The 27,368-nt window shown below is 48.2% G+C and overlaps 1 protein-coding gene and 1 long non-coding RNA gene across 3 annotated transcripts in view; one reads left to right on the top strand and one right to left on the bottom strand.

Moving 5' to 3' along the window:
* Prtg (protogenin) overlaps nt 1-27,368 on the bottom strand; it is a 103,667-nt gene that overhangs the window by 8,898 nt on the left and 67,401 nt on the right. For both annotated transcript variants that reach the window (XM_021260749.2, XM_021260743.2), the window contains exons 12-18: nt 14,169-14,264; nt 13,441-13,627; nt 12,719-12,846; nt 11,326-11,526; nt 5,255-5,437; nt 3,713-3,833; nt 2,432-2,597 (exon numbers count right to left, since the gene is read on the bottom strand). In XM_021260749.2, coding sequence (XP_021116408.2) covers nt 2,432-2,597; nt 3,713-3,833; nt 5,255-5,437; nt 11,326-11,526; nt 12,719-12,846; nt 13,441-13,627; nt 14,169-14,264 — 1,082 coding nt within the window. The remainder of the gene's footprint in view (nt 1-2,431; nt 2,598-3,712; nt 3,834-5,254; nt 5,438-11,325; nt 11,527-12,718; nt 12,847-13,440; nt 13,628-14,168; nt 14,265-27,368) is intronic.
* On the top strand, nt 73-25,627 carry LOC147830523 (uncharacterized). Its single transcript, XR_015450724.1, has 4 exons — nt 73-423; nt 9,966-10,133; nt 14,644-14,860; nt 25,419-25,627. It is a non-coding gene; the product is annotated as an uncharacterized LOC147830523 (long non-coding RNA).

Raw genomic sequence — 27,368 nt, 5'->3', positions numbered from 1 at the left:
AAGTAAATACGGTATCAGAGATTTCAGTTTATCACAAGTAGTACACAAAATTTTTAAATGTGAAAAGAAAAAATGATCACAGAAACTGCTATTATCTTTCTCTTTTGTGTGTGTGTGTGTGTGTGTGTGTGTGTGTGTTTAACCTGGGATTGCACCAGGGCCTTATACATGCTGGGTAAGTTCTCTACCACTGAGCTACATACACAGCCCCACCCTTTCTCTGTTTATTTTATTTTATTTATTCAGGTACTGGGGATCGAACTTGGGACCTTGCGCTTTCGAGGCACGTGGCTGGAACCACTGAGCTAAATCCCCGGCCCTGTTTATTTTATTTTTTGAGACAGGGTCTCACTGCATAGCCCAGGCTGGCCCCGAACTCACAGTGATCCTGCTGTCTCAGGTTCCTGAGTGCTGGGATTACAGGTATGTGCCACCACACTTGGCCCTTTTTTCGATTTTATTTTACTAAATTTCCCAGGCAGGCTTCAAACTTGTGATCGTCCTGCATCAGCTTCCTGGGTAGCTGGAATGGCAAGTGTGTGCCACCATGCCCAGTGGCCACTGCTTCTTTTACACAAGCAACATAGAGCATTTCAGGGTATTTGTTAGTGATCACAAAGATAGAGCAGGTCTATTCTTAATATATATTATCATATAAACTATATTCTAAACAGATTTACATATAAAACATATTCACACTGAAGCATTTGGGGTAAAGTGTAATGATTCCAAAACTAATCTTCAAATGATATAGCAAGAAAAAGAATATATAAATAAGAAATTATGAGATGATATTAAGCATATTTGTGTATTCTTTGCATTACTCTTTCAACCTTTTCGTATGACTGAAAGTTTAAAAAAGCAACTGGGGAGAGAAAAACATGCCAGGCCACACACTCAACCAAATGGTGAGCCCCAAGGAGTTGGCTCCTAAGCCAACCAGGGAGCTGTGAAGTTGCCAGTGCTTTTCCTCGCCAGACCCCGCTATTCCTGTCCCCTGCACTTAAACCCGCCCCTTCCTCCCCACTTGGCACTCCTCATCCTTCTCACATTTGCTTTCCAACTAGTAATAACAGCCATGTAGATCTTAATGTGATTTATACTTCTTTACAAGTTTTAGATCAATCTGAAGTAAGCAGAAAGGTTTAATTCACACTAGAATGTGTAAAAGGGGCAGATAAGATATTATTGGCAGCATAAATCAACATTATTTATTCTGGGGCTGGGGACCCAGCTCAGTGGTGTTGCACCTGCCTGGCAAGCGAAGATCCTAAGTTGGATCCCTGGTACCGAAAAATAAAACATTATTTATTCCTGATGTACACAGATAGCACTGTGCTAGACACAAGTAGAATGCATCTGTTAAATATAATTTTATAAAATTCAATATAAAAATTGAGTAAAATTTTAAATAGTCCTGTTATTCTAAATTTTAAGAAATGATTGGAGAATTTGTTTTATTTTCTCTCCATTAATTTTATTAGTATATTTTAGGTATATGATATGCTGACATGCATCATTGAGAGTTTGCACTTATTTTTTCCCTTCAAACTCTCCACCCCTCCCTATTTACAGAAACTTTGTTTCCATTTTTTCCTTTTCTCATATTTCTTCCTATCCCTTCTTTTCTTTTCCCGACCCCTCCCACTTGGAGAACAACAATTTATAGCAGGGTCGGGCAAACTTTCCGTAAAGGGCCATTCTGTAAATATTTTAGGCTTTGCAGGCCACAGGTGGTCTATGCTGCACCCCCTCATCCCCCAAATCTTAAAAATATCAGAAAGCCTTCTCAGTTCAGGCAGGGCCACACAGCAGTGGTGGGCTGGCCAGCGAGTTGCAGTCTAGGGCTGGCCCACAACCGACCTGCGGCAGACAGGTTCTGGAAGCAGTGGTGATGCTGTGCTGTGCCTATGTCACCACATGGCGGGACCGATTTTAAGGTGGTGTCCTCCATGCTGCTGCTATACTCCCCTGCACGCACTGGCCAAGAGCTAGGGTGATGCCCCATGACTTGATTTACTGTTCCAGCTTCCTTAGGCCATACCGGAAGGGTCTTCAGACATCTGGCCAGATGGTCCACAGTTTTACATGTGTTCACACCAGGAGGTTCAGGAGTCTGTCCAGCAGACACAGGGCCATCAAGTTATAGTGCAGACTAACGCCATAATGTCTCAGAGGCACAATCGCATCTAATGGCATCTACGCTTTTTCTACATCTTTTGTTCTCTATTCCTTTGTCTTTTATATATTCCCATCTTCTTTTCCCCAAACATTTTATGTAAGCAAGGATCTGGGTATAATCCTACAAGTCTTTCACTAAGGGGAGTTGCACACAACTTTCAGCACACACTTTCTGGCAAGTTAATCGGACGCAGAAAGGGAAGACACTGGAGGGAAGGCCTGGGCAGTGTGCCGACCTCGCACCCTGTACCTTGGCATCGATGAAGCTGTGTGGCACCATCACTGGCACTGAGGACTCCTGGTTTTCGATGGCTCTGTCCAGCTTCTTCCCCGCCTCATTCACAGGAGTCGGGGAGGCACCAGCGTGGGGCAGCTGCCGACTTCCGTTCTGCGCTGTCTTGCAGGCAGATGATTTCCTGCAAGGTTGGAGGACAAGAATCTTCTCATTTCACAGATGACACAGGCGTTAAGAGCCTTAATATTTACAAGTACTGTAATTGACTATTGTGGCTTATTTATATTTGTACAGAACTGTACTTTTAAAAACTTTGTATTATTTCTCTGCAGTTCTGTAGATTGTGACACTAACCTAGTGATTCACTTGCCAATTGAGGATGGTAAGTTTACAAGAGTACTGCAATTTAGGCATCACTAAAACAATGTCCATAAGGATTTTATTTTTAAAAATTCACAGTGAGAAGCAGGCAATACAAATAAGCCATTTAAAATGCAAAAAGATGTTAGAACTAATTTATTTAATTTATTTTTGGTTTTTTGTGATACAGTCTTGCTAGTTCAGGCTGGCCTTGAACTCAAGGCAGTCCTTCTGCCTCAGCCTCCTGAGTGCTGAGATTATAGGCATATGTCACCCAGCAGAACTAACTCTTTAACCGACAGGTTTTCCAAAAGTGTCTCTATGCATAAGTACCAGAACACTGAAGAGTCTACACCAATTGAGGGAGACCAGTGATGGAGGTTACCTAAAAAAATTTGCTTTAATTTAAAAAGAACCTTAAGAAAATTAAGGAAAGTAACAGCCAAAATATAAAAGGTTAAAAACAGTCAAGCTCACTGAGAGCAAGTTACTAGTGAAAATTAAGCCAAAGTCAGCAGCAGGTGAGCCTGGCAGGGCGCACAGCTGAGCAATCCCTGGTTGTTAGGGGAGTGGAGACGCTTGGCTGGCAGCTCTGTCCCAGTGACCCCGGCTCTCTGGCACTGCTGCATACACAGGAAAGGAACTAGGGGACCTTCATGAGATAAGGTGTTGCTAACAATGACAACTAATCTGGGGAATATACTTTGTATTTCTCAAAATACTAAGGAAACGAGGAAACTGGGTCCTAATTTTGGATTATTTAATAGGCACTATAATTTTTTCGAATGGCAATAAAATAAGCTCCCTACAAAATGAGCACACTTTCACAGCTGTAATAGTGCAGTAACAGTGCACTCAGAGGGGAAAGGCCCCGTTACTCAAACACGCTCAGCCTCACTGTTGGCTGTGGTCACTGTAACTTGGCAGGGAACGCACCTGGCCTTGCTCCGGCATATCAGGATGAGAACACAGACCAGGATGCAGGTCAAGGCAATGCCTACGCCCACTGTGATGCCCGTCATCGACTTCCGGTCCAGATGGTAATACCCTGAGTACACTGCAGGGGCACACATACTCGCATCAGTCAGAGGAAGAGTCTCCTGTCAGAATTCTCAGGTATTCGCTTTCCTATAATTTTTCTTCATCTCATAAGAAAAGTTTTGATGTTATTTATATCTAAACAATAGCATGAATTAATCTTAGCGCATCAATTTCAGAGATCTTTTATCTTCCAGTATTCAAGTTTTAGATCATATTATACCAAAGAGGAACATAAACTCATAATTTACACTACTAATGGCACAAAATATATTCTCTGTGAGTGCATGGTTTGGGAGACTGAACCTAGGGGTGCATGCTAGGCAAACACTCTACCACTGAGATTCATCTGCACCCCTTTACTTAAAAATGTTTTTAAAATATTTTGAGATCAGGTCTCACTAAGCTACAGAAGCTGGCTTCCAAGTCAGGATCCTCCTGCCTCAGCCTCCTGAACAGCTGGGATTACAGGTGTGTCCACCACCTGGCCACAGGTGCTCTCTGATGTATTGAAGAAAAGCTTTCCTGTCATGTTACCTTAAAAGCAGATCTGGATGTTGAATGTTAGTTCATGCTGACATCCATTAGGACAGTGCTTCTAAATTGTAACGTGTGTCAGAGTCAGGAGCAGACAGGTCTGTTACTGAGTCCCTAGGTCTGGGCTGGGCTCTGTGCCCATGATGCTGCTCTCTGACCCTTTCAGCAGCTGTCCTGAGAAGCAGCTGTGATGTGTTCCTCTTCCCTGATGATGTGGAGGGAACTGTGTTCACCTCTTTCCTGGCCTTAAATCTGACTGCAGATCTCCTCTCCTTATGTGCGTGCCTACACATGTGCGCACACACACACACACACACACACACACACACACACAGACACACACACACACACCCTGAACAGGAGGTAGCTGGTCCCCAAGCTCAAGACAGACCACAACTGCACAGCTGAAAGGAGTGGCCTTTAAGGATGCATTTTCTGCTTGCTTTTCTGCAGAGAAGCTGCTCCCTTCCCAGAAAGGCTGTTTCCTGTTTTTCTGGACTCATAATAGGAACCAGCCTCTCCTCAGCCAGAGCACCAGAGCCCCTGTGGTGCTGTTGCAGCCTCCAAGAAGTGTGGAGGCAGTTCACACATGTGTAGATATGCATGTGTGTGGGCGCGCATGTGCACACAGCTCTTCTGTCCTGCAGGCTGCTCAGCTAGGAAAAGAAGTCATGGGGGCGCAGTAGTCTGAAATCTGCCATGAATCCTGAGGTGGATCTGCTTCCTTCTAGGGTTACAGAGAAGAGCCGTGGCGCCAGAGCATCAGAACCTCACAGCACCAACCTAACACACAAGCACATACATGTATGTTTCAGGCCCTGACAGCAGTAGAAGCTGAAATAAAGCATAATGACCTGATAATTATTTTCCTTAAGAAGAATCAGTGACTGGTGGTTTACACACCTCTGGCATCAGCAGCATCCAAACGCTTGGGCCTCTGATTTGATCCCGAAGGGTCCTTTGGAAGCACTGTCAGCTCCACAGAGTTGGAAAAGGGCCCTTCTCCCACCTCGTTGGATGCAGAGATCTTGACAATGTACACATCTCCCACCACCAGGTTTTCTAGCAAAGCCATGGTGATTGCCCCTAGAGATACATCAATGACAAGTTTAGGAAGCTGCTACCATCACACAAACATGGCCCTTTACTCTAAAAATACTTTTCTGACTCTGAAGGTGATACTTCCACTGTACAACATTTAGAAAATAAAGATAAATATGAAGTCATGATTCCTCACTGATGGCATTTTAATGTACTGGTGTGTATGCACAAGCACATGCACTGACTGTGTGCATTTTTCTGTCTCAGTTTGCACTTAACGCTGCACTATGCACATTCCCACAGACCCTTCTCTAAATTACTGTAGGAGTCTTTAAAAAGCAGCACACATTTTTGATTGTAGATATAGAGATATATGTGGTATATATATGTCATATATAAATGGCATGAAGGACATTTAATTATGGAATAGTTCAAGCATATGCACACAAAGACAGAATGGTATGCGGAATGAACCTAGATTAACAATTAGATTTCAGACTTTTAAAACCCAGTGTGAGTCTTTCTTTTTTCCTTACTGGAAGTGTTTGATCCACTATGGTAATAGCTATGGCAGATGATCTTGTTCCTCCTTCTGAAATTAGAAACAACACAATTCCTTCTGAAAGAATGACTATGTCTTTCATAGGGTTATATCTCACAATTTCTCGAAAGTAAACAGGAAAGCAAATGCAAAGTTCCACTGGAACTCAGAATGCTGGAGAGATCTCAGGTCAGCCATCGGAAGGACCACAGCCACCTGCCTCACACGCTCTGAATTTATGCAGCATATTCAGCATCTGAGGGCGAGCGTGCGGAGGGCTCCTGCACAGAGCTTGCTGTTGTCTCCTTCTGTGGCTGCACCTCGGAGTTAATCCTGATGTCCAGCAGCTCAGACAGAGCCAGTCTAGCACTGCCCGTGTAGCCCACGCCAAGGCTGGGGCACATCCCACTGGGCGCTCCCTCACTATGCAAGGATGAGTGGGTGACCTTGGAACGGAGGTCAGGAGATGAGGCAACTTGTTTTTATGTTCTCTGGTTTCAACTTGGCCGAAGAGTGCAAGGCATCTGAGTAACAACTGTGAGAGGAGCAAACTGACCCCCGTTAGAACCACAAAGCTCCCTCACCTATTGCCACCAGGCTCTGGGCAGATGTACTGAAAACAGAGATGCATGTGACACATTACAACTCACTAGGAGGGTCGTTCTGGTTTTTTCACAAATAGAGATATAAGTAAAGTTTCTATTTCATCACAGAATACATGACTTAAAAATCGCTTGGCAAATCTCAGTTACTACCAGGATCGGAAAGTCTCATCAAATTTTATAAGTGGGTCAGCGGTGTGTGTACACTCACTTTTGTCCACAGTGTCTTCATGCAGACAAAAGGAAACTAACATCCTGGTTCACCTGAGCACATGCAAGGCATTTTCCACATCCTCCAGGTGTCTGAGAGCCCTGCACCCTAAGTCAGCATCCCAGCCTTGGCAGGCGGTTAGGTGTCTACTGACTTTCTGCACATCCGAGTTTTCAGCTAGACTTGGGCTTTCCCAGCAAGACAGGGCAGTAGTCTCCAGGCTGCACCAACAAGCACCCAGCCTCGGTGGGCTTCCAGGTGAGCACTTGTGCTGTGGGGCATGTGGCTGGCTGTGCTTTCTTCCTGGGACGATGGTTCACCGCTGCTACCATCCTCAGGAGGAATAAACTACCAGCTGCCAGTGCCTGAGCGAGTGTTCGTACTCTGTAAGAGCAGCTTTCTCTTACCAGACTCTCCCTCTTCCCCTCCTGGTGGATACATTTTTCTCCTATTTGAACAGCTGAGGGTGGCTACTGAGTGCTCTGCACAAGATAATTCTCAGTAAATGCACAGGAACACCCATGTGAATATGAGCTACTCATGACCGGAGACCTATGCATCTCAAATGATGAGCTCAGGGCCTGGGGGTCGAGGCCCTGGGTCCCTGTCCCGTGTGGGCCGTGGGCATGTGGCTAGGGATCTGGGCTGGACACAGCCTCACCTTTCTCTCTTCTGTCCTCTTCTTCATGAAACAAGGAGGTGGCAAAAGACCTGGGGAGAATGAACTTTGAGCGCTCCATACAGGCTTGCTTAGGCTTAGGTTCTGTTTTCTAAGGGTCAGGTATCATATTGTTTTCCCAGAGAGGCTTCCAGCAGGAGTCTGAATAGTCAGGTGAGGATGAGCAGAACCCTGTGGGGAGCTGAGAGGATTTCTCAGTGATGCCGGCTGGTGGGAGAGGAGTGTTGGGGGTTCTGCAGATGGATAGGGAGCCAGGGAAGGGCCAGGTCACAGGCGGGGCTGGTGACTCAGTAGAGGACCCCATGGCCAAGGCCAGGGCTCAGAGGCAACAAACTACAGCTGCACTGGATGGGTGAGAATTTCTTGCCCAGAAACATGGTAAAAACAAGGAGGTAGAGAACCAGAACCACCAAACCTCCATTTATACCCCGCTGAAGAGTGCCTCTGTTCTGCTAATTTCGGAAAAGTTACAATCAATGGTGCTTGCAAAAGTATGCTTGCTATGCCACTGAGTTCCTACAGGCACACTTCTGCGTCTAACTTCCTTGCTTGTGACCCCAGAGGCTGACCTCACCTTGGCTGAGATACAGCCACTTTTGTGTATAAAACCCCTAGACAAAGAGTTCCTGTTGCAACCTGCAGGCACCTCCCGGGTCCAACACCTGGGGGCTCTAATGCCGCTTCCTGCTTTCGCTCTGCACTAAGTGCTGCTCGGCCCTCGGGACTGTTGGGTGACACTGTCTGGACTGAGGAACCTACCAGCAGGACAGCGACACTTCAAGTGACCGTTTTTCAGCTCCACACGCTTAAACATCACTCACACTGAGGACTCAGTTCTCTCTCCAGGCCAAGCCTCTTCCTTGCTTAATCGGCCTCTGTGGCTGTCCAAGGGACATCTCAAATTAACACGTTCCAACTCTTGGTTCCCCCCCTCCAATGTGGCTTCTCTTCCCACAGGCCCTGCCTCCCCACCACTGCTGATCGGCCATGGACTCTGGTCTGCTCTTCCTTCAGGTTACTTCCAGCAGCCTCTTGGGGGGGTTAAGACAGGGTCTCACTCTGTGGTGCAGGCTGGCCTTGAACTCACTGTGCAGCCCAGACTGGCCTGGAATTTGTGCCCGTCCTCCTGCCTCAGCCTCTCGAGTGCTGGGATGACGGGTGTGGGCCACAAGGCCCCATGCTGCAGTCGCTTCCATCACCTTCACCACGATCATCCCTATCCAAACCCTGCCTACTAAATGGCCACTCTTAGTTCCTTATTAGCTTTTCTTCATGTGGCTACAGTTTTTCAAAATGCAAACCTGATCCAAGTCTCTCTTCTAATAAATCCACAGCTCAAACAGTGCGGTTGGTCTGCAGGGTCTGCCCTTGGTTGGCCTCTTCCTTTTCTAAATGCCATTTTTGCTCACTCTCGCCTCCCTGGCTTCCCAGTTCCCCAACACTTCTGCCACAGGGCCCTTGTGCTGCTCATGCAGCTGTGGTCAGCCACCACTTCTCCCAAGAGCACTGACCCCACTGTCTCCACCACTTTCTATCTTTTCCCCATTGTAGCTTTCTTTGTAGAATTTACGCTTTGATTCATGAAAACACTTTGCTTCACTTGGTGCTAAGTACATGAGTTGAATATGTATAGAAATATGTATAAACTTAATATGTGTAAGATTACCAAGTTACATGACTGGGAAACTGACACTCTTCTTTCTTCACCCTTTTCTACACTATCACCTCTCTAAAAGTTCTGATATTTAGGTTTGAAAGACAATTTTAGGGCCGGGGATATAGCTCAGTGGTTCCGCCGCCTGCCTTGCAAGCGCAAGGTCCCAAGTTCGATCTCCGGTACCAAAAAAAAAAAAAGACAATTTTACATTTTATTCTTTCTTTAAATATCGTGTTGTATTCTTTGCTTTTTGATTAAATGTGGGTAAGTCAACTCAATATTTTCCCCTTTCAAAAACATGCTCAATTGGTTTCACTTGTATTGTTTACCTGTGCTCTCTGTATCACTAGGGTTAGCTACATTCAACAAAGGACAGAAGCTTTTTGCTGATCAACTGCGCCCAGCAGCACTAACTGCATTCTGTTGTGCACTTAACTTCAGCGTGGCTCTCATGGCTGTGCAAACTTGTGATGCCACTGAGGTGCCACTGAGGAAAAATGCTGTTTTCTGAGTTCTTTCCAAAATTCATCAATGGATGCCTTTGATAAGAGGCAAAACAAAATCTTGTTTCTTTTTAGGCAGATACAAATGAGGGAGAGTCTCAAGGATGTATGCTCACATAATCAAAATTCCTTATTAATATTTAGGACAGCTCATTACATCAAGCTTGTCATGTGGTCACAGACTGGGTCAATAACCCACTTTGGAAGAAACTTAAATTGAATTACATGTTCTAAAATCATGCTCAGGGCTCCCGGGTCACAGGCTGGTTAGCCGAGACTCAGGCAGAGCGAGGTCGTGGCCATGACTCAACGTTAGCAGGTGCAGCTTGGCCCTGGCTTCTCCTCTCCTTGACTCTGAACCCCTTCTTTGTTGTTTCTAGACTTCTCAGACACTGTCAAAACTGGCATGAAGTCCACACGAGAGAGCACAGGAGAAATGCCCCACTGACGATGACAAAGCTGGAGTGGTAGAAAATCAAGCTGTTATCCCAGCTCTACTGGGGTCTCTGAGACAGCAGCAGACAAAAGACAGGAGCATCAGTGGACAGGTATGCACCATTTTCAAGTCTCTTCAATGATCAAGAAATCATTACTCAATAATAAAAAATAGGAATACACAACTATCAAAACTCCAGCTTGGGCTAGGGATGTAGCTCAGCAGTGCCATGCCCGCCTGGCAAGCACAAGGTCCTGAGTTCAAGCTCCGTACCAAAAAACAACAAAACTCCAGGCTAAAGTTGTCATATTCTTATTTTACAACTGCACGAACAGGGTTTTTGAGACAGGGTCTCATTATGTTGCTCAGGCTGGCCGAGAGCTCACTATGTAGCTCGGGCTGCCTCATTTCCTTTTTGAAATCCTTAAGATTTATTTGTTTGGCAAACAGTTCCTTTCCCAGCATAACGTCTGAATCAAGGAAGTACGAAAATATGAAGTTGTACTATTTAAGGAATGATCATCTAAATCTGCTATATGGAACCTGTCCAAATGATAGATTTAAGATTTTTAAAAGGATATAGTGATAAACGCGTGCAGTAAGAATGCTAAGAGTTTGGAGATTTAGTTTTTCTCAGCTAAAAATTAACCAGTGTTTAAAATGTGCAATATGCAGGGCCAGGGATGCAGCTCAGTACTGGAGGGCGCAAGCTTCAGTCCCCAGCCACAGTCCACCAGCCCAGCGTTACTAAGGCACAGGGAGGACACTGACGTGCAGAGAGCCTGTTCAGCCCTCACTGGCCGGCAGCAACAGGGCTTCCCCTGGCAGCGCCTGCCCCAGGCGGACAGTCCCATCTCTGCCGGGCACTCCCTCCTCCCCTCCAAGGCCCGTGTGCTCCTCCCCCACTTTAGCTGCACCAGGCCTCTCCTGAACCACTGCCACACTCAGTCCCTGTCCTCTCCAGCAAGCCTTTCCCAGGCACCGCAGGAAGAATGATCGTCCTGAAGCAGCCAGTGGCTTCCCAATGCTCTGAGTAAAGCTAAAATCTTTAATAATTCAATACTTCATACACAAAAATATAAATTGAAGCACCGGGATTTAGCTCGGTGGTTCTGCTGTCTGCCTCACAGGCATAAGGTCCCGAGTTTGATCCCCGGTACCCCCCCCAAAAAAAATTACACACACACACACACACACACACACACACACATATAAATTCAAAACTCTAGGTTCCTCTCCCTTCACTTCCTGCACCACTACATTTTGCTTTTAATAACTTCCTCACTCTTGCGAGATGTCTTTACCTTCTCGGTGAAGGACCTGCCATTTGCCTGCAACCCAGGCCTTCCTGGACGCATACAGGATCGTGTATCGTGTGATGACTGTCTCAGGGCCGTCGGGTGGCTTCCAAGAAACCAGGGCGGTGTCGTCCTCTATCAGTGTCACTTTCACTCCAACTGGGGGCCCTGCTGGCGCTGTGTACACACGAGGGACGTACGGCCTCACTAGGATAAATGGTGCAAAAGCATGTGACTCCCTGTGACAGGCTGGCAAGTGTGGAACAGTGAAAAGGTAGACGCCGCTATGAAGAGAGCGAAACATCGCCATTTTTAGATCTTCAAGGTCAATAGTGGTAATACTAAAGTATCATTTCTGCCTCTTTTAAAAAGCAAATGTCACTTCATGTTTAATTTAAAAGATTAAGAAGCAACAACAAAGGGCTGGGCACAGCGGTACATGCCCGTAGTTTCACTATTGGAGAGGCCAAGGTGGGAGAAGCCCTTGAATTCAGGAGTCGAGGTCAGTCCAGGCCACAAAGCAAGATCCTGTCTCGAAAATAAATACACAGAAGGGAAGGGGAGGTTCCCAGACAGGGAAGAACGAGGACTCCTGAAACAAGTCTGCCAAGCTGCTGAGCAGAACGGTTGACAGCTCCCGCCCAGTATCTGAGCGTCACACAGCAGTATCTGTGCTATTATCCTGAATCTAGACTGTGGTTCTTACCAAAGCTCGAGGACTTTGCTGAAGCAAGGCCCATCTAGGAGGCCTCTGAAGCTGCTTCTGAGACCAAAACATCCAGCTCTTCCACTCAGTGGAGAACCGGTGAGTTTACAGAGCAAGCCGGGACTAGTCATCAGTATTCCTGAAGAGCGACAGGACCTGAAGCTCAGAGACTGTGGCACGGGAGCTGCACATGCGTACAGGCGGCACCAGATCTCCTGCGGGAGCCCTGTGCTTCTCACACTCCCAGCCGGGCTGGGCATCGCTCAAATGCAACAGCAATGCTTCGGAGGTTGAGAGTCCTCACGCTCGCTGCAGACTCAGCTTCTGGCCAGAGCTCAGGGAGCCGTAGCCCTGCCCCAGCACCCCTACCACCCCACCACTGGCCCCTGTGGGCTGCTGGCACTGACCAAGATCAGGACTAGGTGGCTTCCTTTTTCAGTTTTGTGGGTGTGGCCTAGAGCAGCACAACTGACTGAAGAGTATGTGATGCTTCCCTCAAAGGGACACCAACCCTGAGCCCATTTGCTTGCATAATTTTTTAGGAGAAAAGGAAAACATTTCAAAAGTTAAGAAACAAAACACAGAAACGTCAACTGGAAGGGGGGACACAGAGGTATCCTCAACATGTCATGCATCTGAAGCATTTCCTGAAGTTCTATAAAGAGAAAATACACGGGGAGCCACTCTGCTCACCTTCCGGAAGTGTGGCATGGTAGACCACCGGGCTCCAGGGGCTGGAGAGCTGCTCCACATGCAGACGGACAGCAAACTCGTACTTAGTGTTTGGCTCCAGACCTTGAACCAGCATGTGAGTTTCTGATCTACAAGAGAGTACTGGAGCTGTTAAGAGACTGCCAGCATTTTCAACCAACAAGTCAGCCTGATGTAATTCTTCAGCTCCTCATTTTCTTTAAAAACAGCTTTGAGATGACAAGGGAAGCCTAATGTATTACAGCACTACCGGTGATCATCCTACAGAAATAAGACTGCAAGCGTCTGAGAGGAAACCAGAAATAGACATGAGAGAAATGCTGCAATATCATCATTCTTCAAGGCGTCCTAATGGACGCCTTTGTAATTCTGGCCTAGAAAAAAAGAATGACTGCTAGGCTGTTTTCCGATGCCAGCAAGAAAATGGTCTTTTGTTTCTTTCTTTAAACATGCTAAGGTCAGCTACTGAAAATATCTCCTTGCCTAATCTTATTGCATGAGGCTGAGAAAAATTTAAAAATCACATGTACATTAATGTGAAAAAGTGCAGTTCTGAGAACTGAGTGTGATAAAATTATTAGAGGCAAAACTCCTGGCCTCTGAAAGTAACCCAAGGCCTGAATGCACAGCCGAGGCCTGGCCCAGGCCCGGTGGAGGAAGTGTGAGAGGGACTGCAGAGCAAGCGGCGGGCAGCAGCTACATACGTCTGCAGGTACAGCACAAGCGAGGCGTTCTGCAGGCCCACGGGGTTGCAGCGGATGGTGTAGTTGACGGCATGTGCGGCAGTGAACGCAGGCCTCCTCCAGTGCAGGAAGACGCAAGAGGAGCTGTTGGCACTTGCATAGAGATGGTGGGGTGGTGGCGGTGGAGGGACCACGCGGTCACGCACGGCTGTGGAGAAGGAACATCATTTCACATGCGTGACGCGACAGTTAGTGTGCAAAGGAGCAGCATGCTGAGACCCCCACGCTGGCTGTAGGTCTTTCTTCCACCAGAGACGTTCAGTGGGACGGACATTTCTCATCCTCTCAGCTCTGCCCAAGAGTGTGGCGAGGAGTCACAGGCCATCAACACGTAACACAGACAGACAGAGCCAAACTCCTAACAAAGCCATTCGGAAACAGCAGAAGACTCACGTGCAGAACAACATCCCCTTTAGCACCAACAACACGGAAGAGCAGTGGAGAGAAACTACGGCCCCCAGGGTGCAAGCAGACAAGGGAAACTCAGTGTGCGGGTATTCCGTGGTTGCTTTTTCCAGTTAAGATTCGAATGGTCTTTTGCTTGCAAAATTAAAGTAGGTAGTTATAATTTAAAGACCTCCTGTACCTCCTTCTGAGCACCTTCTTGTTCAAGACACCGGAAGGCAGCAGGGAGTAACTAACCCACCCAGGCTTCCAGTAGTCAGACTTGGGGGGGCACGGGCACTCACACACACATCCTGGCGTGCTGACAGTCTGGTCAGCCTGGTAGCCCTCTTCGATGCTACTGTAGGCCAGCAGCCTCACGTGATATTTTCTTCTGGGGTCTAGAAAGAAACCAACAGGTAATCATCAGGGCCAGCGTTCTGGGTGAGAACAGAATTCTGGACAGAGCCTTTCTAGATTCTTGGTTAAAAACTGTGTGTGTGTGTGTGTGTGTGTGTGCGCGCGCGCGCGCGCGCGAGGGGAGGCGACAGGGCACTGAACCCAGGGCCTCTGCCCAGCGCCATATCTCTAACCCTTTTCATTCTGAGACAGGGTCTCCCTAGGTCGTAAGGTGCCCAGGCTGGGCTTGCACTTGCTGTCCTCCTGCTCAGCCTCCTGGAGTGCTGGGATTACAGGTGTGCACCACTACACACAGCCAAAAAAAGCCTTCTCACTGCATAAAAGTTCTAAGTAAAGCGACGTTTTTCTTCTCTGCCCTAGTCGTGCATGACTCCGCATTCACCTTGGTACGACTCTATTGTGCCTGCTCAGCAGCAGAGATGCCGAAGGCAACAGGACCAGCGCCTCCTCCCCACACCCAGGCAACCAGGCCCTGACTGCACAAGCCTCAGCTGGCGCTGCTCACAGAGGTTGTCCCACTGGCCCTCTCGCTAGGCAGTCTCATTGAGGGCAGTGACGGGCTGCTTCTCTTCCGAAGGTAAGGGAAATGACAACCGGTACTCTTCGATCCCTTCAAGACTTTATATGACCTGAAGTCTTACTTCTTCTGGTGCCCTTGGAGTCAGTCTACATTTTAAAGTCAAGGAAAGTAACCAAGAAAGGGGGGTGGAGCTCTCTCCACTGGAGTCCAACAGCTACTGCAGCACTGAAAGAAAGTCTATTCCCCAGCATTTTTTCAGCACTCTGAGGAAATACTGTAAATAGTTACAATCTTAGGTAATTTACTTTAAAAAATATTGAAGGTTAGGGCCAGGGATTTAGGTCAGTGGTTTCACCACCTGCTGCGCAAGCGCAAGGACCCGAATTCGATACCCGGTACCAAAAAAAAAAAAATTGAAGGTTAATAATATAAAAAACATTTAAAGATAACTGCAGCAGGGTGTGGTAACACATGCCTGTAATCCCAGTACTGAGGAGGCTGGAGGCAGGAGGATCGCTGTAAGTTTAAAGCCAGCCTGGACTACATAGTGAGTTCAAGTTTAAAGCCTGCCAGAACTACACAGTGATACCCTGTGTCAAAAAAAAACCCCAAATATAAAAAATAAAGATGACCGTGATGACATTTAACTGTAAAGTACTTTCTTAGAACAAAAGTAAATACTATTCAGAAATACTGTATTTTTCTACTCTACTTTTTTAAATAACATAAAAGCTGGGGACGTAGCTCAGAGGCACTGTTCTGCCTGGCAAGTGCAAGATCCTGAGTTTGATTCCCAGTACAGAAAAACAAAATCCAAAACAATGCAGAAGTAAAGTCAGTATTTTTAAGGAAAAATCATGCTTATTACATCTATCCAGTACAGAAAAAGGACTTGAAATTAAAGCATAAAAACTAAATTAAAAAATAAAGTGTGTGGTTTATGAAATTCTCCAAAACAATTTAAGATTCTGTATAAATATTTTACTTTATGAGACAGGGTCTCACTATGCAGTTCAAGCTGGCCTCAGCCTTCCTAGTGCTGGGATGACAGGCGTGCACCACCACCCCTGGCAAGATTATGTATAAATATTTTAGAAACTGATAAATATATTCTAATATTTAACATTGAAATGAATCAAAAAGATGTCATAAAATACACAATTTCCACTTGTTTTGAGAAAATTAGAACCACAAGAAAAATTCCTACAACTTACAAAACCCCAGTGCTTCTGAGAGAGGAAGGAGGAGCCCTACTGACATGAGCATCTTGCAGAAGTACCCTGGGTATCTCATCTGATGAGGCTGTCACAAGGCGCTCTCAGGCACAGCTTCTGCCTTTCATGAGGTGAGACAGAAAAGCGTGCAGCATTCCCACCTCACAGGACGCCGCGCTGTGAGCTTGGGGCGTTTCTGTGACCACAGCTCCAGCGGCCGGGTTAGCCAGTCCGGGCGCCCTGCCCACGGGCGTCGGTCTGCCTCCTCGGTGACTCCGGCTGGCGCTGTGCTCAGCAGGGAGCAGACAGGGGCTGCACGGCTCGAGGAGTCGCCAACGCTCAGCGCTGAAGTGCTGGCGTTCAGGAGGTTCCGGTCGGATGAGCGCTTCTTTATTAGGGTCTGTTTTCGTCTTTCTTTCCTCCAACACATTGCTGAGCAACCAGTGAACTGAAACCTGGGTTCAACCCCGTGACGCCCCTCGCCGGAACAAAGGGATCCAGTAGGCTCCCTGCATTCCGGTTCCTTACACGGCCCCACCTTGAGAAACATCCGTGTCTACCTGGCCACCGAGGCGTGCGGAGCCCCCGGACGTGCAGCGCCTGGCCAGGGGGAAGACAGGACAGGCGCCCCAGGCACAGTGTTCGGGAAGGCGGCAGCTGGCGCAGACCACGAGCCCCATGCAGGAGCCAGCGTCCCGACGCCAAGTGGGGCCGCCCGGGCGAGGAGCAGCGTCGCCCAAGCTCCTTCCACGGTGCCACCCGCAGCAGGAGACGGGGGGCCAGCAGGCGGGAAACCGGCTGCCCATCCAGAGAGGCACAGGACGCAGGACACGGCCGAGCTGCTCTCCAGGAGAGAACACCCGAGGGCACACTGCGGAAGAAGACTCTCAGGGCAGAGGAACCGCGCCCGCCTGCACGAGGGGGCCTCTCCGCAGGGCCTTCGGGGCGGGGGGCAGCTGGGTCGGGGTGCGGGGCGCACAAGCTGCAGCTCCTCTTGGTTTAGAGTCGCCCCCAAATATCGCACCACAGTGGCTGCTGACGGGACCGGAACAACCTGAACGACTTCGTGCACTCTCCTTAAACGTGAGAGAGGAGCCAGGGACCACAGGCCTCAATGTTAAGCCATCTTAGTGTTTTTTAATTCGTTAATTTTTTGATACATTTTAGGTATCAATATGAGAATCTGTGCCTGTACATGATGTATCTTTTTGTTTGGTTTGGTTTCATACCGGGGATCGGGCTCGGGACCTTGCACTTGGGAGGCAGGCGGTGGCGCCACTGAGCTATATCCCGGCCCTTGTTTCTCATTCTCTCTAAACCTTCTTAATATTAAAATGGGCCCTGTCAGGCAGTGAGTGTAAAGGCAGACACCGGTAATTAACAGAATTAGGGACTCAGAGGAAGAAACAAGAGCATTTAGGACGAGCATATTAAACACAGGTGGATGCACAAGCCTAACCCCAAACCCGCACCAACGCAGCCCTGCTCAGAGTCGGGCCCCACCTCGGGACCTGCTGGGGGTGCTGGATGACTGCAGACGCAGCAGGCGCGCTCTGGGGCGGGAAGCCAGCGGGGAGGCAGCCACCACACGCAGAGTCTCCTCTCTACAGAGGGAGGGACGAGAGGCTGGAGGGCCAGCTGGGCAGCTCTCGGAGCACGCGGCACAAGCGGCGGCCACTCAGTTCTCGGGGTCCAGGGTGCCGGCTCCAACAGGCAGGCTTTGGTTTCGAGATTGGGCAGCGTACGGAGATAAAGGGCCCGGAAGTCCCTCTCACAGACGTGAGGCCGCTCTGAAGGCTTGGGCACGCGGCCTCCCAGCTCCGCAGCGCTGCAGGGCATGAGTGTGGCTGAGGCTTCTCCGTCGGGCAAAGTGCTCTCCCCTGGCGCAGCCTGAGCCAGGTCCTGCATCCCCTCCCCGGGCGCAACGACGGCCCCGCTCTCCTACCTGAGCTCCTTACCCCCAGCTCCTGCACCCAGTTATAGTCACGGGACAGTCAGAACGGACAGGGTCCCCAAGACCACACTTAGCAGATAGCTGCCAAAGTCTGGTCCTGTAAGAGAGCGGTGGGAGCGGAAAGACAGGACCCCTGCTCCAGATTCCAGTCCACCAAAGGAGCCTGACTGACACACGAGCATGCTGCCTGCGAGTACATTTACCAATCACATAAACTTGAGCAAGTTTCTCACCCCTCTGAGCCTCATTTATTTGACATGGAAGATGGAGATGTCTAGGCCCTCCCCTGCTGGGATTTTAAGTGTAAATGAAATACTGCCTATTAAATACTTCGTACAGAACGATGGTAGTACAGTTCTTATGTGAGAGTCAGGTTGTCTAGGAGGACAAAAAAGGTGGCACCAGAAATATGGTATCCTTAACAAATTTGAGAACCAATACCAAAGACATTCGTGCAAATAAGATCCAGAATCCAGGTATCAATAAATTATCCATTAGCAAACACTGAGCTGATGCCACTTGCCGTCCTCACAGGAGGTTCCTGAGTCTGTGTCCGATTTACATGTGTGACTGAGGGCTCCACTCTCTGTTCATGGCCAGGAGGGTGCTCACTGCTTTGGAACCACATCCTGGAGCTCCTAACTCCTTTCCAGGGCATATCCACCTTTCCCTGCGATGTCCACATTAATCTAATAATTAACCTCACATCTGCTAACAGAGAAACATCCCTGACGATAAATGCCTTGAAAACAACAAATTCCCTCTCTAGTAGAAGAACAATAAATTGTTTCATTAAAGCAAAATACAGAAGAGTTTGAGGGCAAGCAGATGGACACGGAAATTAATTCAATCTGTTGATTACATCCCGTTTTTACGATTAGGTGCTTATTACCCGCAGTAACTACAACTCTGATCAATAAAAATGAAGGTGAATGAGATTTCTGTAATACCAAAATCTTTCGAGCACATGTGGTGGCACACACCTGTGATCCCAGCATTCCAGGAAGCTGAGGCAGGAGGATCACAAGTTCAAGGCCAGCCAGGGCAGCTTAGTGAGACTGACTCAAAACGAAAGGCTTTAAACAGGGCTGGGGATGTGGCCAGTGCCACCACAACCACCACCACAAAAGGCTGACTCACCAAGAACCCGCCTAGTTCCATTCCAACTGCACACTATTTAACAGCAGCAGCACAACCGCATCTTTAAGCAGCTTCTGAAGTTACTAACACAGGCGGTTGTAATACGCCCACTCTTCACCGCAACCTGTGCCTGAAGACAACGCAACAAACCCACGCCTTCCACCGCTTTTTCTTTAAACCCGCATCTCTCTTCTCTGGCACCAGATGGCGCTCATGTCGAAGCGCCCCGACCCTGTGCTCCAGCGGCTGGGCTGTGGGAGGCCGCACACACGGAGCCAGGGTGAGCATAAAGCAGTGCTGGCTTGGACTGCTGTTGTCATCCATGCATTTCAGACAAACTTCAAAACCCGCATCAGGCGTTGCTGTTGCCACTGTCCTCTGCAGAGGATGTGGAGAACTTTCCTGATGGTTCTGCACAAAGAAGCCATGGGGCTGTGTGGCCCTGTGGTTAGAGCTCGGCCACGTGCACAGAGGGACCGGGCTTCACTCTGCTTTCCTTACTGTGTGATGCGGCAGGGCAGCTTCATCTCTGTACCTCAGCTATGCTCTCTAGACTGAGTGTGGTGGGAACACTGGCGTCCACCTCAGGAGGCTGCGGGAAGAGGAACCCGTGAACATCAGTCCAGGTGTGGGCGTTCCTCGGGCAGGATCCGCGTGCAGTGTGATCTGACACACTGATGGACAGACAGTGGGCGTGCGGTAAGGAACAACACTGAGACTGGGCTGCGTGTCCCAAGCCCACCTCTGCGTCTGCGGGGGGTGGGGGGACCCAGGCTGCTGGTGGGGGTCTCCTCAGCTGTGAATCAGGGATGAAGTAACCTTTGTCTGTTAAATGCTTAGGTAAATGCCGAGTCCTTGGTAGGTGCTTATTCTGTAGGGCAGAGAGCTGCTCAGCATTTGAGGATTTGGGCTGTGACCCTGGACTGACTGGGTATGTGGCTGCATCACCAACTTCCTAGAGCTCAGCCTGCAAAATGAGAAAGTTTCTGCAGTATCTGCTGCCCTTGAGCACTGTTTAGACTGCAGTACTGCAGACAAGGCTGTAGTTAAATGCCATGCAGGACAGACAGCTGCTGTGAAGGCATCTGCAAACCCCAGGAGCATCCACAGAGGGGCTTCATGAAGAGCAGCCCTGGAGAATGTGACCCTGCAGTCAGCCTGAGAAGACAGGATGGAGGCCACGGAAAGAACAGAACCCATATTCAGAGACAGAAATGGAAACGGGACAGGAACCAGAGAAGCTGGGGTCTGTGGCAACCAGGAGTGTGTGGTGGGGTTGACTCAGGAGCCAGGAGCCAGGCTGGGCTCAGGCCAGAGAGCTCCAGCAGCTTGGCCAGGCGCTGTGGACTTTCTCACTGGGACACCCGTGGTGCTGACTGGAATTGTCAGAAAGGGATGCAGGAGGAGTGGGTAAGCTGCCACGCAGTCAGCCTGCACCAACCAGCCCAGCAAAGGAGGCCTGAGTGGTCTTAGCTCGTGTTTCTGGGCACGGTCTATGGGGGAGAAACGGAGAGCAGTCGTGAGCATGTCTGCGAGTGCAGGCGTGTCCCGCAGGTGTCCTCTCTGCCCAGGGGCTTCAGACCACCCACTTCCTGGGCTGGGTCATCTCTGAAGATGGCCAAGTTCAGGCCCGGAGGAGCGATATTAACGCTGTATTCAAGGCCCTCAAATACAGACTGGGCAGAAAGGCCAGCAGACCGGCTGGCGTCCGGAAAATGCCCAGGAGCACACAGCTGTTCACACGTCGGGCTGTAGACCCACAGGCAGAGATGGCGCCGGGAGCACGGAAACCAAGCCTTTGCTCTTCCAGCTGCCGCCTGCTCAGGAGCCTGAAACCTGCACAAAGGCAGCAAGGCAGTGTCCTCCCGAGCGTGTCCTCTGCCAGTGTCACTTCCAACTCCAGTCAGATAAGGACTCGGCACGTTTGGTTTCTCAATCTTTTACGGAGGACTCAGACAGCAGGAACAATAATGCCTCTTGCATCAGTGCAGGATGAACCCATCACATCTACTTTGGGGCTGGCCCTGCTACTCAGTTACAGATGTGTGTGCTATGTGTTGCTTTCAATTGTTTACCTTTCACATTGCTCTGTGCCTGTGCTCCCAGCACTCTGGGAGGCTGAGGCAGGAGAGTCACAAGTTCAAGCCCAGCCGGGGCACCTCAGTGAGACCCTGTCTCAAAGGGCTGGGAACGCAGTTCAGCACAAAGGCCCTGCATTCAATCTCCAGTGCTGTCCATAAAAAGCAAGCCCAGACCCACTCCTGCAGAAAAGCTCTGCTTGCACTAGCAATAGCAGCGACAAGGTGGGTTCAAAGCATCAGGAACAGTGCACATGAGCGTGGTTAGCAGCCTGGGCATGTGCCCATAGCAGGTCAGCATCTGTGAAAACGTGAAGGCAGAAGTGACTAGGACACGCCAGAAGGGCAGGACTCTGCAAGGCGCCAGACAGTGGGCAAACATCCATTTTTAGTCTCGCCTTCTTCATGTGGCTCTCCTGGCCACTGTCCTCTGCGGCCCAACTGCAGGGCCCCTGCCTGGGGCCGGGGGACTTGCTGCTCAGGCCTGGCCTTCCACACAAGTCGCCACGCAATCACCCAGAGGACTGCAGCCGGGGCTGCTAAGACCCAGAGCCCAGGGCCGGCCTGCCGGGTCAGCAGAGGAGGTGGGTGGGAAAGGTGCCGGGCGACAGCTGCACTTGCAGTGTGTGCTGAGGCAGGGACAGAGATGCACACCCAGGCCATACTGCACTGCCTCCTCCACTCAGAGCCCCCTGAGATTGCAGCAGGCAGGGGAGAGCTCGGGGCGGGGGGAGGACCCCCAGGCTCAGGGCAGACACAGCTCCTCCATGCCAGCTGAGGAAGGTTCTACCTAGTGTGCTGCAGTCTGGAAGAAGTAAGCTTTCAACCAGAAGAATGTAAATTTTACTTTAAGCCCAGATTAAAAATTCATTCTCCTTTTGTTTATAAACTGAATTTCTGTAAGACACTGGTACTGTAAACATTTTTCACTCTGCATAATAAATTGAGTTTTTTCGTGGTGACACCACGTTATAAATGCGTTGTGTGATGACGTGCAGTATTTAATTTAGTGTAAACAAAACAGAGCGGCAGATGGAGGGGTGACCACCCCTCCCCAACTCTGCCTGTATCCATGGAAGCTGCTGGTGGTGCTGCCTCAGCTACAGTGACTTGGCTCCTTTGTTCTGGCCCTCGAAGGGCCCAAGACAAATAGCACCTCTCACATGGGAGAAACCCCCTCTCCTACCGAGTGAGGGTTGTTCGGAAGACAGCTTTCTGTTTTTGTTTTGTTTTGTTTTGTTTTTTGGTATGGGGGATCAAACTGGGGACCCTGTGCTTGCAAGGCAGGTGGTAGAACCACTAAGCTAAATCCCTGGCTCCAAGACAGCTTTCTGTATGCGGGACTTGTAAATCAGCTTCCTATCAAAATAAGTAGAGTCCCCTGGCAGTCTACTCTGGTGCCCCCAGACTGCTCTCGTTGTTTTAGGGGGCCAGGGCAAGGGCTTTCCCCACTGCGCTCACTAGTATTTTGACTATGCCATGTTTTTCTTTGATCATGTAATTTCACTTTTATACATTTATCAGGTTTTCAAGACTTCTTTTTAAAAATATTATTTTTGACAAATGCACTATATTCCATGCTGTCTGGGATGAGAAAAATTGAGGGTTGAAGATTTGTACTCCAACTTTGCTACAGTGAACCTGAGAAACCTACAGCCTAAGGAACTCTGAATGATGCTGGAGGCCCCACAACAGGACCTCCAACCCTTATGTTCTTTCCTAACAGAAGCCTCTCCCTTGGAAGTCGCTCAGAGAAAGGTGCCTTGCTGGTCCAGTCTGGAAAAATGAGTCTCCTCCACTGCACCATCAACTAATGGAAAGAAGCCAAGGGCAGATTCTCCTTTGTGCAGGGAGGAGAGAAAGAAAACTCCAAGAGTGAACAGTGGCTTCACTGTTCCCAAATCCATGACAGCCACATGTAAACTGTACAGATAGGGTTGTGTGCACACATGTGTTCCTGAAGGACTTAAAAGTGAATACAATGGAGTGACTGCTGATTACAAGAATTTATAATTCTGGGCTCTGGACTTAGCTCACTGGCACCGCGCCTGCCTTGCAAGCTCCAAGGTCCTGAGTTTGATCCCTGGTACAAAAAAGGAATTTATAATTCTAACACACACAAAAAATGCTTTAGACTGGGGGGTTGTGCGTGCATATAGTCTAAGACCATTAAAAAGGCATCAAGTTTACAAACATCATGATGAATGTAATCGTTATGCACTGCAAACATGTACTAATAAAACTTAACAAAAACTTTTATAAACAGAGGAAAGAGACCCCTCTGGTTCCGCTGGCATCTCTGTCCCGAGCAATGCTTCCTGTACAAGCATCCAAGGTCACGCACCAGACTTACTGCTGTGGCTGCCCAACATTTGTTTAAGAGGGTGCCCCTCTGCCAATTCCTGTATGTGGACTGCGTCACAGACATCAGAGCCTTACAAACAGTATTTTTATAGACTGACAGAGAAAGCCTATTCATGGCAGCCCAACTTCCCCTGAAGCTATGAAATAAATTTCCTTCCAGGGCTAACACTGCTCTGTTTCACTGTCATGGGCCCACTGTGGCACTTTGACCCTCTGCACGGGAACATGAAAATACCATCTATCATTTCCTGAACCACAGCAGCTTGGTCAGAGGTGCACAGTTTCACTGCACAAACATCTGTACTTTGACAGCCATCCCTCCAAATCTCAACCCTGAGCAGCTAACATCATGCTTACAAGAGGAGAAACACTTGAGCAGACAGCTCAAAACACTCTTAAATTTCTTCTCAAGTGGGACATTCAAGCTGGCTGAATGTCAGCTTTAACCATCACAGTGATAAAACCACGAACATCTGCCTATGCCTCCCTCACAGCTCACGAGAAGCACTATAACTTACTTAAGCTGTGGGACACCTCACTGTGAAGCAGACTTGAGTTCTCTGACAAGGCAGGTGCAGCCCACTGGCACGCTAACTGGCCATGGACAGTCTGCTCACACTATGATCTTCTGGGTACAGTATCAGCAGGTGCTGGGATCTTCAGGATATGGGGCGGGGGGGCGGTACTCAGAATATCTTCAGACAGTTTTCAGCACATGACAGAGAATCTCAAACAACTGGAGCACTTAAGAGTTAAACCAGAAAGATTTTCTGATAAATAAAACATTTCACATAGCCAGGTTTGGCGGTGCACAGCTGCAATTCCAGCACAGAGGCTGACACAGTGTCAAGAGCTGGGACCCAGCCCGGGCAACTTAGTGGCCAGTGAGATCCTGTCTCAAAACAAAAATCAAAGATGAAAAAGGCTGGGGATGCAGCTCAATCCAAAGGCTTGAAAATTATCAATAAATCTCTATTCATTCTGGATATATCACGAAGACTTGTTTACGAACATTTCACAGGTAAAGCAGATAGAGCAATGTATGTCAACTGATGACTTTACAGCCCACACCCCAAGAGGTGCTCTGTGTGAGTCTTGCACGTGCTCTTGTTAGCCGTGTGCAGAGCCACTTCTCCACAAAGCCATTCTTTCATTCGGAGATGCTGATTAAAGATCAGAAACACAACACAGGGTATTCTTTTAACCTTTTAAAATTATTTTTTAAACATTTTGGTATGCCTGCTTTCTTATTCTCCTGTGTCTATGTGCTTGGTTATGCATAAAAGTGTACACACACCCTTATTCTTCTGTTGAGTCATCCCAACAATTCACACCCACCTGACACTGGACACATTTCCCCACATTATCATACCTGACAAACTGAACAATGACAGACATGTATGTATTTTGTACTTAAACGTCCAAAACTGTCTTAGGAATATTCTTTACAGCTGTTTTACCCACCAAGAGTCCGAGCAGGGACCCCAAGTTCACCCCGTGAACTCATCCAGCTCCTTCATCCAGACCTGTCCCGCTTCCTGTCTCCCCGAGCCGGACATCTCCAAAGGCTCTAGTGTGGCTGTTTTGCAAAATGCCACAATTCAGATTTATCCGACTGTGTCATTTCCTCATTATTCAATCCAGGCTGAACATTTCTGGCAAGAATACTACACAAGTTATGACTTTGACTTTCACAGGGTCGTTCTATGAAGGGAAACAAAATTTAAACCCTGCTTTTTGTGCGTCTGGATTTGTTAGGCTGCTTACTGAAGAGGAATACCATGGTTTCATAAGCTACCCTAACCCCAAAATAGCCTACTTTTCTTAGTGGCTAACCTTATCTATCTGTATCAATTTTCTTTCAGGGCTTCTGCAATGAACTATACCCCACCCCTCCTTTTTTGAGACAGGGTCTCTGTGTTGCTCAGGGTGGGCTCAAACTTGTGACCTTCTGCTTCAGCCTCCTTGAGTGGCAGCATTGCAGGTGAGCACCCCCACACTTGGGGCTACTTTCTTTGTCTGTCTGTAGGAATGTTCACATTGACCGCTAGCTTGGCACTGAGGACAATGAAAAGAACAAGACAACATCAATGTGTTTTGGGATTTCCTGAAGTATCTAGGACTTTCTGTATAAGATGCAAGTGCAGATTTCTTGTCTGCTCTTAATTCCCAATGAGTCCCACTGAGATGCCAATGTGTACAACGTTCACAGCACAAGAACAGAACACAGAATCAGGGCCAGGCATGTGTGCCACTCAGTTAACACGGGGAAAGGACACCACTAGAATGATGACCGCTTTCTCAGAACAGCACTGTGCACAAAGAGGTGCCTTTGTAGAGTGGCCTTCTTTCTGAACGTTCTGAGAGGCTTTGGGGTAACTTCTGGAGTTCTGTGGGGTCAGAACTGAGGCCCACCTGTCATGGTTTTAGCCGAGGCTAAAGGGAGGGAGTGTAACTATTTGAGAGAGGGGGATATGCTAAAAACCACCATAGTTGGCCATCCAGATAAAGAAAGGTGAAAGTTCAAAAAATTATTTTAGTTGTTCCCTCCAGTAACATCTCAAGGTCGTCCAAAACCTCATGACCTACTGAACAATCCTGGAACCACAGGAATCTCCTGTCCTTATTATCTCAAGTCACTGTCAAGTGTAAGTTAAAATGACTTTCAGTACAGGTTTGGAGAATCTCCAACAGTTTCAGCACAGCTTCCTGAAGGTGGTGTATTTCAGGAATGTGAGCATGCCCAGCAACCTCTGATCGTGAAAACATCCTGCGTCCCACACTGCGAGTGTTTCTAGCTTGCTTTGGCTGCAAGGAAGCTCAGAGCAGTTTGTAGCAGCTGCACAGGACCTGACAGCAAACGCTAAGGAAGGAATAATCTTAGTTGTCACCGATTTTCCAGCCTTCATTTATCTTTGCCCCAATTTCTTCATTTGGTTATGCTGAATTAAGAAAACATTTTGTGCTGACAGCATAGCTTGGTAGTAATGCACTAGCCTAATATGTGTGAAGCCCTGGGTTCAATCCTCAGCATTTGGCCCCTAAGTTTACTATTTTTCCTTATTATGATGAAACACGTTTGTTACAGAAAATTAAAAAAATTTAGATAAACAAAAAATAAAAATAAAAATAAAATGTTCTAATACTAGCACCCACAATCAAGCACAGTGAATACTAGCTATTTAATTTCCCTTACTATCTATATACACAAATATTTGATTTTCTTTATGTATTTTATAATCTGCATCAAAAAATGTTGTGAATTATTCTAGTCATTCAATATCTTTCTACGACATTCTTTTAATGACCATGTATCTTCAAATCACATGATGTGCAATAGTTTATTTTATGAAACTTATGCAGCTAAATACTTAGTATTTCCTCAGCTTTCCCTCAATGGCCCTGCCGGTGTTAAGGGGCAGTTCTGGGCGTCCCTGCTGGGCTCGGCCCCTATTATCTTCTTGGGAGAGGGCTCTATCCGTGGGATTCCTGGGTAAGACAGAGCATGAAGGTTACAGGTCCCCTCCCTTTCCGGCACTGCCTGATTTATCCCTGGCAAAGCTGGGCACCAATTACAGCTCTCACCCTTCCCCGCACTGGGCCTTACCTTACCTAGGTGCCTTTCCTCTTGCTAATCTGTGAATCTGCACTGAGTCATCACTGACCTTTCTTAGAAGGCGGCAGTGAGACACAGATTTAAAGCAGCAACTCCAGCTGGGGCAATCTACCCAGCTACCAAGGGCGCTGCGCAGCCTGGAGCGTGCCGCTGCCTTCCGCACAGCTCTCTGAAGTGCTCAGCCAAAGGACAGTTCTCT

This window comes from Heterocephalus glaber, unplaced genomic scaffold, assembly GCF_053883595.1.
Source record: "Heterocephalus glaber isolate CG9 unplaced genomic scaffold, H.glaber_assembly_v1.0 deba00000122, whole genome shotgun sequence".
NCBI lineage: Eukaryota > Metazoa > Chordata > Mammalia > Rodentia > Bathyergidae > Heterocephalus > Heterocephalus glaber.
Note: the sequence above shows the minus strand (reverse complement) of the source record. Positions and strands in the feature narration are given on the sequence as shown.